We start from the raw sequence: 16,207 nt of genomic DNA on the forward strand, positions 1-16,207 counted from the left end.
TACAATGCAGTACATTTTAATCACCAGCCAAAATGGCTAGTAGATGTTTATCTTACTAGCCATACTCACTAATGGGTCAATGTGAGTAGTAAGTTGGTCTTTTTCTATCAGCCAAACAAAACATGGTTGGCTGTGTTGATTTAGATTAAGACAGAGCCCCTGTTAGGCTATAAATTGGCTGTCACCAGAATGGTAAGGAGGACCAAATTAGAATGTATTTGTAAAGGCACTGTGTAGTGTATTTCTGGTAGCAAAATATTTTTAACAATTACTACAGCGTTCCACTGGCGCAATGCTGTGCATTATTGGGGCTATGGAAAAAATAACCTTCAGTGATCCTCGCCGATGGGGCCTGTAATAAAACTTTGGAATCTGAGCCATCTCAAAAGGAAGACAGTGCAGCACTTTCACCATGCAGCCTCCCGTTGGCAACTGTTTGTATCTTTTCAAGCAATCAGCTGCTGCCACATGATGAGCTGAGTAGCTTTGCATATCCGACATACCTCCTCTAGGACAGAGGCTGCCACCATTTGTCACAGGCCGTCACCTGCCGCCTCACATCAGGGGAATAAGGAAATGGATGACACGGCAATGCACAAACGTATGCAGAGACTTGATGTGTATGGCATGATGTGTATGTAAATTTGCCTCTCTACAACTACACTAATGCTTGAGCTGCCCCAGACCCAGGCCAGACTCTATGGCATGATTTGTAGGCCTGTGTGTGTCTGTGTGTGTACTCTACTTAATGTTGTGCTAATAATGTACTAAAAAAAAAAATCAAAGAAAATAACTAACCCTACTGAGTAACTGCACTTGTTGTTCTGTATATTTCCTGTGATCTTCGTATCTGCTAGTGATGTTGGCTGTGATTATGTCCTTCATGATTGTAAGTCACTTTGGTTAAAAAAAGTGTATGCCAAAAATGTAATATCATGTAATATAATGTAATGCACATCTTCCTGCCTGTGGAACGCTGGAATAGTCATTGACTATTAGACTTAGCAGCACATTAAAGCCAAGAATATATTGCGACTTGGGCATTGCCATTCTACGTGTACATCTAAGAGTGGACATGTATTAACACATTACATGTGAGACAGATTTAAGCTTAGTTAGGCCTAGTGTTTTACATAACTTTGCAGTATTGGACGAATTAAATTACGATTATGCTTGTGGAGTGGCTTGCAGTGAAGAGCTCAGACATCCAACCTTTTTTTCCCGAATTCCAGACATTTGACTCTTAAATGGTTCTCAGACCTCCCTCCTTCCAATCCATTGCTATGCTGATACTGTGGCTGAAACTTGTCATTGTCTTCCACTGACCAGTGAACATTAAAGGTGTTGAATATTGACCTTTTTGTTTTCAACAAACCATTATGTTGACATCTTCAAGGAGGCACTAATTTTACTCAAACAATGCAGTATGTAGCCTACACGCACACAAACACACGAGAGAGAGAGAGAGAGAGAGAGAGAGAGAGAGAGAGAGAGAGCTCCCTGCTCTTCCAAAGGACCTAGGATGGTGTGGATAGTGGATGGATGGTGATGCAAGGAGAGATTTTGTTTACAGCATGACATGCTTCAAGTGAGGCTTTGACACCGTAAAGTTTGCTAATGCACCAAATAATAATTATTCTAGCATTAGTTAAATATGTTAAGCCTACTATAATAATCTCTAAAATGAATTCGAGGAATAGGCCCCATTTTTGTTTAGGCTATTTTTTGGCATAGCATAATCCAGCTCGATTGAAGGCCCATATCAGAGATTTTCACAAAGGACGTCTATATAAACATGCCTGGTGACATATTATTATGCTTGCATATTGTGTGCCTGTAGCCTAATGAAACATACAGAACTCTATTGGCAATTAAGGTGAGATAAGTGAGATACATTTTTGTTGAGGATTTTAGATTCTAGAACTAGATGGGTGGGGAAAGCGACGTAGGTTTACGATGTGACATCACATCCGTTTTTAAAGGCTAGTGAACGGCGGCGGCTTTTTGCAGAGACTCGACACACGGCGCTAACCTTAGCAAGGCAACGTCGAAGCTAAGAGGTTTTACCTTGTAAATCGTTAAAAGAGTCAACGAAACGGGCAACTCTGTCGTTAATTGAAACACAGAGGAAGTTTGGTTCACTACTAGTAAGGCTATTGTATTGAATTTAAGCCAAGATGGAGGGCAAAGTGGATACCACACCAAAGGACAATCGCAAGAATCCCAACAAGAAACCTAAGATGGAGGACGAAAGCAAATATCTTCCTGAACTTCTGGCTGAGAAAGACAGTCTTGACTCTTCATTTACTCATGCAATGAAGCTTCTGAATGAAGGTAAGTTACTGCAACGTAATCCCCTTTCCTTATCTCTTATAAAAATGCTCACGCGCTTTAAAGCATGGCTGGCCCTCTCGCGTGGCGAAATGCTAGCGAGCTAACTATGGCTATCTGCCAGATGTCGTTTGCATCTTGTTGCTGTATAAAGGGCGCTACTGTCGCTTAACAAACAAAAAAACACTTGATGTAGTCTCCTTTCGGTAAACGACTGAATTAACTGTCGGAATACTTATTTTGTCGTGGTAATGCAATGACCTGAAACAACCGCGTCTGTCTGCATCCGGGCTCTTTGTTCGATTCCCTGATTGACGCTCCCAACGCAGGACGCTCCCTTGTCGGCTCGCTCCCACTAGCCAGACTATCGGTCCCACCGCCATATAACGGAGCTAGTCATCTTTTTGATGTTAGTTTTTTGTTTCTAACCCTAACCTTAACCCTAACCTAACCCTAACCCTAAATTGCTTGCATGTGGCAGTGTATGATAATACGTGAAATATAATCGGGTGGGACTACACGTCCGGGAGTGATAGAAACACCTGGGACTACACGTCCGGGAGCGATCTCAGTTGGGAGTGTCCATCTACCACCGTCTTTGATCCATTTAGCGCAGAGTAGCCTACCTACGCCATATTTGGTGCATGGAAACTAGCTTCTAAACCAGCAACTGTTCATCTGTGCTTGCGCAGAAAATGAGCAGATTTCAAACTAACCAGGCACGGGGCATTATTGAGCTGCACCCACATCTCTACTTTAGGGCCTAGACTGGTGTGGTTTTTTTGACATTTGTTCTGTAGGAGGTCTATGCAATTGCACTTTCGTTTCGTTTTCGAATCTGTTAAGTCGTTCATCCGGTCTTCAAGAAGATGTAGTTCTGAAACCAACACCTCGAAGCAGTCTGCTCTAGGCTTCGTCCACGTTATGCTCCTAAATTGTCGCTGTATCTTCTCATGCGGTGGGGGATGGAGACTCCCAACTGAGATCGCTCCCGGACGTGCGGTCCCAGGTGTTTCTATCACTCCCGGACGTGTGGTCCCACCCGATTATATTTCACGTATTATCATATACTGCCACATACAAGCAATTTAGGGTTAGGTTTAGGGTTAAGGTTAAGGTTAGGGTTAGAAACAAAAAACTAACATCAACAACATAACTAGCTCCGTCATATGGCGGTGGTACCGATAGTCTGGCTTGTGGGAGCGAGATGAAAGGGGAGCGTCCTGGGTTGGGAGCGTCAATCAGGGAATCTTCTCATGGCCTCTGTGTGGAGGATGCAAATCTGTGTTTTACGGATACCATGGAAAGGACATCTGTTCCCTTCCTTGCAGGCATCCCCAGCCCAGATACGAATAATTCACCATGTCATTGTGTCACAATGTGGGTGATAACAAAAGCCTTGTTGTAATGTAAACCACTGTTGTTTCTCCACTGAAACAGTAAACAAAATTCAGATAATCCAAACGACGGGTCTTTCCATCTACCTCCGTGTTGGATGATTTCTGCTACTTATCACATTTCTGTTATATAATATTGGTGGCGGTGGTAGTGACAATCACCATTTGCAAAACGCAGAGAGAAAGCTGAACGTCGCCAATTGTAAACAAATTATATCATTACTACACCTCAGCCCTTAGTATGGTCATTTGGTGGTGACATAGTAGCCAGTTTAGCCGTTGCTAGCTCAGGCATGACTATTTGGAGTTTACATCTTTGTTTATGAAAAACCGAAACACAAAAATCTGATTTAGGTGAGGACACGTATTCCTGGTTTGTGGGGAAATGGATGGAACTGGTCATGAAGTTCACTCTACCTATTCAAGAACTGAATGCTGAATTACATGCTTAACTGTTCAACACTTGAGTGAATTGCTGTTTATTTGAATGTACTGAATTTTACCAGATTTATCAAGCAATGCTCCAGCCATCCTTCCTTCAGTCGGTTTAGACATCAAAATTTGGTACAATGTGTCATAGCATGCACTCTGTGATTACTGTTCAACACTCTGGGTTGCTTTGTAGTTGTACATGGAATATCATGATAACAATAACAGCCTCACCTTCTCAGCAATGAATAATCATTGAAAATTCCTTATTGCAGAAGTACTAATCGGTTTTGAATTTCTTCCTATTTTGGCTTACCTTGAGGAATTAGTCTAAAATCCATCCATGTGTTTTTGGGGGTAATCCTGCAAACTGGCTAATTACACCCTACCTTGTGGGGAGGATGATTAACTGGGCGCTAACAACTTGGAGGCCTTCAGGGTAGTTGACCTTAGTCCTGCTCAGTTAGTTTGCTGTGAGAAGGTGTTCCCTCCCTACAGTTACACCATGACCATGAACAGCATGGATTCATGCTGCCAGACTTCTCGTTTCCTCTCTACATTGTACACTTTGTAGGTTGGCCCATTTGACCACATTTACTCAATGGTGGTTTCCTTTGCAGAAATCGAAAGGATCCAGAAGGGAGAGCCCAAGAAGGAAGGAGAGACCTACCTGGACCTCTTCAACAACAAGAATGTGAGAGTGAAGGAGAGGGTGTTGATCCCAGTCAAGCAGTACCCACGCGTAAGTCATGTTTTCTTTTTTCCCCCTTTTTTTTTGCTTTTTGGGGCATTCATTTCTGATAATAAATACACATACGTAAGCCATGTTACTTAACATGCTCACAGTGATTGTTTACAGCCACTTGATACCATGGTTGTTTGGATGGATGGACTTGTCAGAATTTATCTATGCTCTTGTCAGAAAGGTTGCCGTGTATGAAGGCAAATATTGCTTCCACGCCAAAGAGGTGTCTGTCTGACCAGACAAGTCAGTGTTTCAACTACAACTACCCATTGAAATCAATGACTCAATTCAGTGTGCAAGGACAACCGGACATGTGCTCCGAACTGCACGCCCCTGTCTCTGTGCTTGTGTATATGATGAGTTCTATAAATAGCACAAAAAAAAACCTTTTGCAATGATGGTTGAATTACCATTTTTTCCCTTACATCCTGTCCCAATGTAGTTCAACTTTGTTGGGAAGATCCTGGGACCACAGGGCAGCACCATCAAGCGCCTACAGGAGGACACCGGGGCCAAGATCTCTGTTCTCGGCAGAGGATCCATGAGGGACAAGAATAAGGCAAGGAAACGGGCCTTTGATAATGGGTTGGGTAGAACAGTGCAAATGTTAAGCATATAGTCCTCAGTTTGCAGAGGAAGGACACAACACTGCCTGCTCTGCACTCTTCCTCTGCAAACTGAAGACAATATTACATTGAAGGGCTGCACCTGCTGACAAATTTTTTTTTTAATTGTTTACATAAGTCACATAAATGTCTTCACACTTGTAAACAAACATGGAAGTACAAATAGACAAGATCGCCCAATCCCTCCCTCCCTCCCATGTAGGACTACAGATTTTAGAATAAATTCTACAATACTGACAAAAACGTTTGAAGGTGTGCAGGCTCTTGCAAAACTAAATGTTTAGCCTGCACCATATTTGTACAAACGGCGTAATAAAAACGAGCCGCTGGTTAAGTTTGTGTTTTCCGCCGTACAGGAAGAGGAGCTGAGGAAGGGTGGCGAGCCCAAATACGCGCACCTGGCCATGGACCTGCATGTGTTTGTGGAGGTGTTCGCCCCCATCCCAGAGGCATACCTGCGCATGGCCCACGCCATGGAGGAAGTCAAGAAGTTCCTGGTTCCTGTAAGATTTCTAGTCATGGATTACTTGTTTATGTCAAGGGACTTAAATAATAATAATAATAATAAGCAACCATAATAATTATTATTCAGTGATCTTGGCATCTTTGATGCTACTCTACTTGATCGTGATTGAAGGATCATTTTTGTAGTACTCTCCTAATAGCTTATCTGTTGTTTGAATCATTCATTGCTGCGTCACTGAACTAGGACTGCTCAATTTCATGTACTTGTTACTATGGCAATGTTCTGATTTAGGCTTTTGAAAACCAGGAGGAGATGCACCAGGAGCAGTACATGGATATGGGCTACCTGAACGGCTCCCAGGACCAGGGTGGCCGTGGACGAGGGGGACCCCCAGGCAGAGGCAGAGGCGCCCCACCACCCCAAATGGCTGCACCCAGGTCAGTGGGAAACCCATGTCTGAGAGGACAGAGTCGAGGGCCACGCAGGAAGAAAAAATACATTTAACTCAAGACACTAAAGGGCTCCGCATACTTAACGTGCGCAATTTGGCGCATGAACCATTAAAATGTGGCAGACCATTCATAGTCGAAAGTGCCATTTACAGGCTTTTGCTTGCATTTTCGAAAGTGTGCCCTCTGCTGTTCATGAGAGAAACGGCAGAATCCATCGCAACTCGCAGCGGGGGTTCTAGAGATGTATAAAAATAGAAAGCCAAATACGGCTGCTGTAGGGCTACTGAATGTCTGATTTATGACTTACCACAATGAAACATAGATTTTTGTTGTAGCCTACATTGCCAGATCATTCCAAGACATGTGAGAGCATTGTTCTGGCTGCAGAATTTCTGAATAGATCGCCACACACAACGTGCTTCTGAACAAAGTAAACAATTGTTTCACTGAACAACATTTAAGGGAGAGGATAAAATAACACTCTGAAGACATTTTATTATCCTCAAAATGATGCAGGGTCCATTCTGTAGTACAGTAGCTGTAGTCATATCTCTTCGCAACTCCTGCTTTGTCTGCCTCCCGGCATGGTCTCTGGTGGCGCACGGCAAGTTACAAAAAATGCGGGGTGCACGACCTCGTGCCGCGGCAGCTTGCGGAGGGGCGTGTGACGTCATTTTGAGCGCACGCCATCGTCGCGAGGGAGGTATGAATGAGGTTAGCGCCAGTTACGCTAAGTATGAATCCGCCTTAAGACACCGGCGTTATACATTTGCGGTTACCAGAATGCCAATGACCCAAGTCGTAGTGCATTACTGAAGGCCCTGTGTTATGGCGTAGTATTATAGTACCGGTAGTTAACTTTTCAGTGATGATTACAGCGTTCCACTGGTGGAATGGCACGCATTATGGGGATACGGCCCTGTTTTACTGATATTAGACAATGTGCGTTTATTAGGATGACTTCAGGAGATGGTGGCAGAAACTTGATGTCTGGTGTCAAACATCTTTTTTGTATGGCTTCATCATGAAACGGCCATTGTCCTCATAACTTGTTTGTAATTTGGTCATTTTAAACTGTAACTGTAATGCCAGTTGCTGTGTGGGACAAGGGCTTTGCTAATAAGTCAACGCTAAGTCCTTGCATTGCCACTATATGCAACTGCATTGGTCACTCATCCCACCCCCTCCTCTTTCTCTCCAGGGGCCGAGGGATGCCTCCACGCGGCGCTGGTCCCCGGGGAGGTGCGCCACGCGGCGGCCCCGGACGAGGAGGTGCACCGAGGGGCGCACCAGCAGGCAGGGGAGGACCCCCACCCGCCACACCACCCGGCAGAGGAGGCGCTGCCACACGATCGAGGCCGGCTGCCCCACCCGCCCAGAGGATGCTGCCCCCTGCTGCACTCTCCCACCAACACCAACCGCATCAGCATCACCAGCAGCCTCAGCACCATCAGCAGCACCAGCACCAACACCCACAGCACCCACCAGCCGCAGAGTCCTACGACGAATACGTAAGTCTTCCAGGAAGATTTGAGAATATTGATGGAGAATCGTGTGTTGTGGCCAAACTTTCATCTGCGGCCTATACTAAGAAGCTGGTTCAGGAGTAAACCAGGTTTTTAAGAGGTAAATCATCTTCCAGGCTCTTAAGATGATTTCCCTCTTAACTTAACCTGGTTTACTCCTGGGCCAGCTTCTTGGTATACCCCTCAGTTTATATATATATGGTGTCAAAACAAATTACTGAAGGAATACAAGTGGAAAACACTGGCTGAAGATAATGACTTTGCAGAGTTAAAGGAGCACTCCTGCCAATTTCAATGTGTTGTTGTATTGCTCACGCTACCCTTGACTTGTCAGTACATGGGGATGCTTTAAAACTGTGTTTTTGAAATGTAAACAAACACCTGCCCCCATTACAATGACCAGCAACTCGGGAAAGGCTGAAGAAGAAAAAATCTCAGGTACTGACAAGTCCAGGGTAGTGTGAACATTACAACTGCGTGTTGAAATTGGATGGAGTTATCCTTTTAGAACCCACTTGTGGATTATAGACCTGTACCTTCCTAATGCAGTTTGTGATGTTTTTCCCTTTCAGGCATATGAAGAAACATACGCAGAGGGCTCATACGAAGGATACAGCCACGACTACAGTCACCACTACAGCCAGCCCCCTCAAGCGTATGTATCAATTTAAAAAAAAAAAAAGTGAAGTCTTATTGTATTGCAATTTTCACTGTCAAAACTGTAGACACCGTGATTATGACCCTACACACAGTACATTGCATATAGCAAATCTTTTTCTTAATACATAGTGACTAAAAAGGAAATTTACAGAACAGCGTAAAATGCATGTGTATTTCTGTCGTGGCATGGTATATGTATCCGCAACACTATTTTTGTGTTCACAGAGAGACGGAGTATTATGACTACGGACACGGCGAGGCACAGGAAGCCTATCCTGAAGCATCATATGGTATGAGAAACATCCCAGAAACGTACTTTATATGTCGTGTAGGACTCCAGCGAGAAAGATGATCTAGTAATCAAACTTCTATAGCATGGTTCCCTACAAAGAAATCTTAGACAAATTCACTGGAACTAAGTAACATGTATAAAACAGTTTTTACCAAAAACACATTAGCATAATCAGAATAAACATTTGAAGCAGATATAAGCCTTTTCTACCACATTTTTATGGTGCATATTGGTTATGTATTAATGTATTCAGCGGTTTCCTGTGGTCACATCGTGTCTTGTCTTTTTTTCTCTCTCTCTCTCTCTCGCTCTGTTCAATCTCTCTCTGCACAGCTGAGGATGACTGGGGCGAGGGTGGATGGTCGGCAGGCGGAAGTGGCAAAGCAGCGAGTGGGCGGCAGAACAAGAGCGCTCCCCGTACGCACCCCTACACGCGGCCCTTCTGAGCACCTGCAGCCCGTGTCCAGCCCTGTGGCGGCCACGTCCTGTTCTAACTCCTCCTTTTTAACGACTCAAAGTAATTTTTCACCTTTTTCATCCTCCTTTGCTGTGACATTGAGGATATGTCCCTGTAACTGTTGAGGGGACTTGTCTTTTTCCAGGACTTTGTGCACTGTTTGGTTTTTAATTCATTCATTTAGTTGTCTGCTCCAATATCGCCTTGCCTTGTTTTATACTGTGTAACCGTAATGGGTGAAGTAGTCTGCTTGAAGTGCGCCTCGTGACTGGACTGGCAAGGTCTCTTTTTTTGTTTTTTGTTTTTTTATGGTGCGTTATCGTAAAGGACCTTACCCCCCTCTTTTTGTTTTATGTTTTCGTTTTTTTTAATAATAATAAACTCCACCAAAATATCCAAAAATATTTGAGGCAATGCAGCATCAAATAAAGTTTTTAAAAAAGAAAAAGGAGAGAACTCGTGGTGAAGGAAAACTCAAATCCATGCTGTCCGCATTACGTACAAATGTCCTTACGTTAAATGACATGCTGTCAATCTACTGAATGTTCTAACTAAAGATGTGTTTTTTCCAAAAGAGAAAGAAAAAGAAAAATGGTCTTGTTACCATCGACCCTTTGCTAATGTCAGCCCAAGGTATACAGGGCTCTTGACCTATGTTAGACTCAATAGCTACAAGTAGAGGGATGTCTTTCACACTTTAGTAGTATCTTTTCAAGCTCGTCCAAATGCAACTGCAGCAGACCTAATAGCATGTTACATGCCTACAGCATCTGGCTAATATAGATTGTCAACTGTATATAGCTTTTCAGTCTATCAGCTTTGAACAATACATGTGTAACCTTGTCTAAATAGGTGACTAAATATGATCTGTTTTGCTGCAGTATGTCAATAAACTAGTTCTTTTCCTTCGAAGTTGGTATTTTTTTTTACTTTTTTGTAGAACTAACCTAAAATGTTTTTTTCAAACTTGTTATAGGGTTCAAAATAGAAACCTTGCATGCAGACTCATGGAGGCGGAGTGACATTTAACATTGTCCTTCCAAAAGAAAAAAAAAACTTATTTGTAAAAATGTCAATAAAATGTGTGTAAACCCTTATTGATTTGCTTTAAAAAGATGAATTATATTGGGCAAAAGTGTTTTTAAAAGACGAGCTGATTTAGTGACCTGACATTGTTTGACATCCCCTTTAAGTTACAAGATCCTTTCACCTAATCATAGACTGACATTTAGATTACGTTTGTGGACAAAAGGACATTTGCAAAGATCAATAAAGGTTTATGCACAGTTTTCTGCAAATTATACTGTACAAAAAATGTCTGGTTAAAAAAAGAAATGCAGCCACCAAATGTGTCTAACATAAGGTTTCTTTCTGTCTGAATCAATTTGATGTATTTCCAAATACTTTTCAAGTGCTCAAATGTGTTGTTTAAACACCACCACCACAAATTGAGATTGATTCTCAAATGGCTTTTACTAGGACAACAATCATGCTCTCACACCAGAGACCTGTATTTGCAGTGTCTGTGTGAGATTCCTTCCCCCTGTCGACGTAATTCACACCTGCAGACTTGTACTTGAGTTTGATGCAAAGACTCGCTGGCTGCATTATAAAGTGAAAACATTGCAAAGGAGAGGACGCAAAAAACCTGTAGAACTCGCCGCAAACCAAAGGTAAACTAAACCCCAAATCTACCTCAGTAGCGCTTGCTGGTACTGTCTGTACACTCACTGGTGCATTATGTTCATGTAAGTATAAAAATCACCTAGTTTTTTGCACTTTAACAAAACCTTTAGAACTCAAGAAACATTATAGCAATCAACAAAAAAAATGCAATTAGCCTACCAACTTTGGCTTGAGTGTACCAATTCAACTATTGCTGAAAAAGTCGATTAGCCTTGACCAAACTTACAACAATGATATTATATAATATAGATTACATAGATAGTAGGACTTAGGTTTTACTTATTATACATCAAACAATATTGCTTATTTAAAATTTAGTGATTTTAAAATACATTCAATGTAGGTCTGTCCTGTAGATTCTTTCAGCATATTTCTGGGCATATTTTGGGTGATGTTCTTACAGGCTTTTTATGTTCCCATTCTGCAGGCAGTCTTGGGCAAGCTTCAGGCTTCAAAATGTGAGGCTACGGGTAAGTATCGGTAAGAGTCGGATGGGTCCGTCCCAACTGCACATCACCGCTGAGGTAAAGTATGTCCAGGAAATACAATTTAAAAAAACCAAAACGCACACCCGATGGCTTTCTCATCTTGGCATGTCATAGCCAGGGAAGACTTGAAATACTACCTACCGGTAGTTAATGCAAGACTATTGAAGGGTACAATCTTTATCCAGTCAGTGCTCAGGAAGCGATTCACAAGTTTGAATAGCAGTTTTTATTAATGTCGTTATGTAACTGGATATGGTGTTCAAGATGGCCAGCTTAATGCTCCTTAATCTGCAATATTTTGCTTTTGCATATTTATCAGTCCCCAACGTGATGTCACCAAGTTATTAAGAATGTTGGTAAACCTGCAACCCCACCTTTAAGCAGTCGTTTAAAAATGCGGTGAAACTTGATTTGATGTATGTTCAAAGACTAATATCTCTCTTCTCGCCTTTTTTAGAAGAAACCTGAACTTCCTGTTCAATTGTTCCTAAGCCGTTTATACACAAGTTGGCAAATAAAAGTAATTTAACCGGGATTTTGTTGTATTATGTGGTCATTTCTCTGTTTATTTACTAACTTCAGATGTGATCAGAAGATTTTCATACAATGTAGTTTTAAACTTTTGGTGGAAGTTTCATAGGATGCCAAGACTGAAGAAAATGAAATGGCCACCTATTGTACAAATCAATGTGCTGGATAATGGGAAGACCTTTGAATGCTTAAAGATACACGACACTGGGTGATGTTTCTTGTAGTTTATTTCCCAAATTCATGCTGCCTCTTCAAAATTGTTAGCTTTTTCATGAATACTTATCACCTCCATCAAATTTTAAGTAGTCATGACTGGTAAAATTGCACTTTGTCAGCACAGTCATTTACACAGTGCACCTTAGTGACCCTTGGTCTTCATTATAGCAACAGTGGTGCTGTAAGTTATTCTCAATCAGGCCAGTACTGGCTAAATCTTTTGGGCTGAAGGTGTGACGTAAAATGGATGTACTTAACATGGTGCGCTATTAAAGAAAGAATCCACCCTGTTTTAATTTTCCCATATTTGCAGTATTCTCAAGCATTATTCAGGAATGTGCATGCCATGTTCTTCAGAGTGTTTCTAATAGATACATTAATTGGTATCAGAATTTTTAGCATAATCACTGGAAGTAAATGGGAGCATCAGCATCAAGCCACAACTAATCGCAGGACAGGATTAAATGGCTGTTTTGCACTCTGGTGAATTTTACATTCATTTTAGAGTAGTTTATAATTACATTTGATGATTTGTTTACTCCCATAGACTTGCATTGCTATGCTTCTTTTGGCTATACGGTTAAACTAGGCAATGCAAACATGTAGATGAAAAATGTATGTATTCTATGTATTCTCGTATCTTACTGGGACTTAACTACATATGAGCAATTTCTTGAAATGAGGTGGACCGCGTGCCCTGTTGGTCCCCCAGCTGTATGGCATTGTTTCCTGACCACTTGGGGGCAGTAGTTCACAACACCCTTGTGGATATCCTGGTGCTTCTAGACCTTCTTCATACAGGGGGGCACTTGATTTTTATAAAGTCCTCTAAGGGCTGTACTATGAACACAAACCAAGATTTCCCCCCGCACTTTAGGCCTATATTGAAGGCGTCCACCTTTGCAACTTTCACCAGGTCCCCTAAAAAATATCTTGATTGTATTACAAATGTGATTTCTAAGATTGCTTTACAAAAACATGTCATATTTCTAGTGAGACTGCATAACATTAAAACTGGGGGCTGGATAAGATAAAACTTGCTCACTACCAATCCAATGACACCCAGTGGCATTCAGACCAGCTGCCCAGAAGTGCATGTGTCTATCACCTGCTGTAGTTCAGGAAGGATGTCACGCCAATTACTCCAGGCCTTGTGGGTTCTGGGTATTGTAGAACACAGGAGGAGGAAGAGAACTCGCACACCAAGTTTGAGAACCAATATGTGACCTTGCCTCCTCCACTTGTGCTTGTCTCCTTGTCCCGCCTCCTGGCCCCTCATCCGTGGAGAAAACAATAAAGTTTCCCAGCTGTCAGCCTCGCCACAAGTTTTGAGGGACTGTTTTTCATTCACCATCCCAATTTCAAATGAGAAAAAGACTTTACAATTGAGCTTTTGCAAGATATTGAAATACAATGCTGTTGTCAGTGATGTCATCATGACGAGAAGCAAGTGGAGGAGGCAAGGTCGCATATTAAAACGCACTCCAAGAGTTGCCGATGCAGGAAAGGTGTTAAATCCACTTAAACAAAAATAAAATGAAGTGCTACCAAGTGGGGGTGCATTAACTCACCTGCTGTAGCCATGGGCCACCACATTCTCCATACTGTTAAACCTTTTCATGACATGTAATTGAAAGTCAAAATGATGGTGTGAAGTTAAATTCAAATTCACATTAACCATAAACATAATAGAACATCCAGAATAGCAAAGCTTATATGTGATATTTCGGTGACATCATGAACAGAAAACACGAAGTCGAATTTCACACGACATTTATTTATTTATTGTAGACATTCAGTGTAGACAGACCGGCATGGAAGACACTTGGAGTTCACTGTGACTACATCTCATCGCATAATTAAGTACTGTTTACAGACTAAAAATCAGAGTATTTTTATTTGTTGTTTTGTTTATATTTCAGCTCTAGTGTGTAAAAGTAAATTGTAGGCCTGCTTTAACAAAAAAAGATACTTTTGGAGATGAGTGTAGTTGTGTGTGTGCGTGCGTGTGTGTGTGTTTCATGTAAGGAACAACATGTCAGTGTGCAAATACAGGTCATTCTCAAAAAATTACATATTGTGATAAAGTTCATTTTCCATAATGTGATGATAAAAATTAAACTCATATTTTAGATTCATTACCCACCAACCGAAATATTTTAGGTCTTGTATTGTTTTACTACTGATGATTTTCGCATACAGCTCATGAAAACCCAAAATTCCTATCTCAATAAATTTGCACATCATGAAAAGGTTCTGTAAACGAGCTGTTAACCTAATACTCTGAATCAACAAATGAAATCTACAAAACCTGCAAAACACCTGCAAAAGATTCCTGAAGCTTTTAAGAACTCCAGCCTGGTTCATTACTCAAAACCGCAATCATGGGTAAGACTGCCGACCTGACTGCTTTTAACATTGAAGTCATTGGCAGTGGCATTGCATGAGAGTTATGGCAGCCCAGATATGCTTGATGCTTTGCTGTCAGCTGTTTTTTGTTTTTTGATCTGGTATACCCCATAGATTTCCATACCACGTTTTGGTGCTTTGGTGTTGTGGGCATTCTAATTTGCCAGAAATCTCCAGACATAACCTTCCATTCATTTTCAGTGGGGTTTTATTTCTGGTGAGTTAGAATGCTCATAACCACCAAATCACCTAAACATGGTGTGGAAATCTACAGGGTATATTGAAGAGTGAATTGTGGGTCACCAGACCAAAAACAGCTGACAGCAAAGCATCAAGGATATCTGGGCTTCCATAACTCGTGCAGTGCCACTGCCATTGACTTCAATGTTGGCAGTCTTACCCATGATTGCGGTTTTGAGTAGTGTAGTGCTGTGTAGTTTGTGGTGTGGTATGTAGTGTAGTGCACTGTAGTTTGTGGTCTGGTATCTAGAGTAGTGTAGTGCAGTGTAGTTTGTGGTGTGGTATGTAGTGTAGTGCAGTGTGGTGTGGTGTGCAGTGTAGTTTGTGGTGTGGTGTGGTGTGTAGTGTAGTGCAGTGTGGTGTGGTGTGTAGTGTAGTGCAGTGTAGTTTGTGGTGTGGTGTGTAGTGCGGTGTGGTGTGGTGTGGTGTGGTGTGGTGTGTAGTGTAGTTTGTGGTCTGGTGTGTAGTGCAGTGCAGTGCAGTTTGTGGTGTGGTATGTAGTGCAGTGCAGTGTAGTTTGCAGGGGTGATAGTGAAAAAAAGTCCTGAGCCTGAACTTTTTCCCTTGCTCTAACGACGACGACAAGATACTGCATAGTGACGTAACGTAGGCCTATTTTGACACATTATTCAAACATTTACTAGCCTGTGTATGACCATTGTTCAAGCCTGATAGTAGCGAAAACCCTGAACCTGTAACACTTTCTGAGAGAAGAATAAACTAATGACTAATTATTATCAATGTTTTTATTTTTGCAAACTCTGTCAAGCCTGAAATCAGGCATGGCGCCTGAATACTATCAGCCCTGAGTTTGTGGTGTGGTGTGTAGTGTAGTGTAGTGTAGTGTAGTGTAGTTTGCGGTTATCTAATGTAGCTTGGTGTAGTGTAGTGCAGTGTAGTTTGTGGTGTGGTGTGTAGTGTAGTGTAGTGTAGTTTGTAGTGTAGTGCAGTGTAGTTTGTGGTGTGGTGTGTAGTGTAGTGTAGTGTAGTGTAGTTTGTGGTGTGGTGTAGTGTAGTGTAGTTTGTGGTGTGGTGTGTAGTGCAGTGCAGTGCAGTGTAGTTTGCGGTTATCTAATGTAGCGTGGTGTAGTGTAGAGCAGTGTAGTGTAGTGTAGTTTGTGCTATGGCATCTAGTGTAGTTCAGTGTGGTGTAGCGTAGTATAAAAATACTCTTCTCTGCATGAGAAAAACATCTGAGACGGAGAAAATATATGTGACTGTAGCCTTTTAGTTCATAAAAAAATACTTGACTCTAC

At 41.9% G+C, this 16,207-nt stretch overlaps 1 protein-coding gene across 3 annotated transcripts; it reads left to right on the forward strand.

The window, feature by feature from the left end:
• Nucleotides 1–1,970: 1,970 nt before the first annotated feature.
• On the forward strand, nt 1,971–11,611 carry khdrbs1a (KH domain containing, RNA binding, signal transduction associated 1a). Of its 3 annotated transcripts, XR_010032016.1 has the most exons (10): nt 1,971–2,334; nt 4,778–4,899; nt 5,345–5,461; nt 5,885–6,031; nt 6,286–6,431; nt 7,648–7,957; nt 8,545–8,627; nt 8,858–8,922; nt 9,258–9,441; nt 11,495–11,611. XR_010032016.1 is itself a non-coding variant. In XM_063184584.1 (9 exons), exons 1-9 carry the CDS (start codon nt 2,178–2,180, stop codon nt 9,368–9,370), a joined length of 1,260 nt encoding a protein of 419 aa, XP_063040654.1. In that variant the 5' UTR covers nt 1,971–2,177; the 3' UTR covers nt 9,371–10,293. The 3 variants fall into 3 exon arrangements, 2 of the variants coding, with proteins under 2 accessions (XP_063040654.1, XP_063040655.1); XM_063184584.1 differs by lacking the exon at nt 11,495–11,611 and having other exon boundaries at nt 9,258–10,293; XM_063184585.1 differs by lacking the exon at nt 11,495–11,611 and having other exon boundaries at nt 6,301–6,431; nt 9,258–10,293.
• The last annotated feature ends 4,596 nt before the right edge of the window (nt 11,612–16,207 follow it).

The sequence above is a fragment of the Engraulis encrasicolus genome, chromosome 19 (assembly GCF_034702125.1).
Source record: "Engraulis encrasicolus isolate BLACKSEA-1 chromosome 19, IST_EnEncr_1.0, whole genome shotgun sequence".
Taxonomy (NCBI): domain Eukaryota; kingdom Metazoa; phylum Chordata; class Actinopteri; order Clupeiformes; family Engraulidae; genus Engraulis; species Engraulis encrasicolus.

Excerpts from the sequence above, each read along its gene's own strand:
- khdrbs1a (XM_063184584.1), top strand. The coding sequence starts at position 2,178 with ATGGAGGGCAAAGTGGATACCACACCAAAGGACAATCGCAAGAATCCC. Across the intron at positions 8,628-8,857 it reads TACAGCCAGCCCCCTCAAGC|AGAGACGGAGTATTATGACT; the intron begins GTATGTATCAAT and ends TTGTGTTCACAG. Across the intron at positions 8,923-9,257 it reads CTATCCTGAAGCATCATATG|CTGAGGATGACTGGGGCGAG; the intron begins GTATGAGAAACA and ends CTCTCTGCACAG.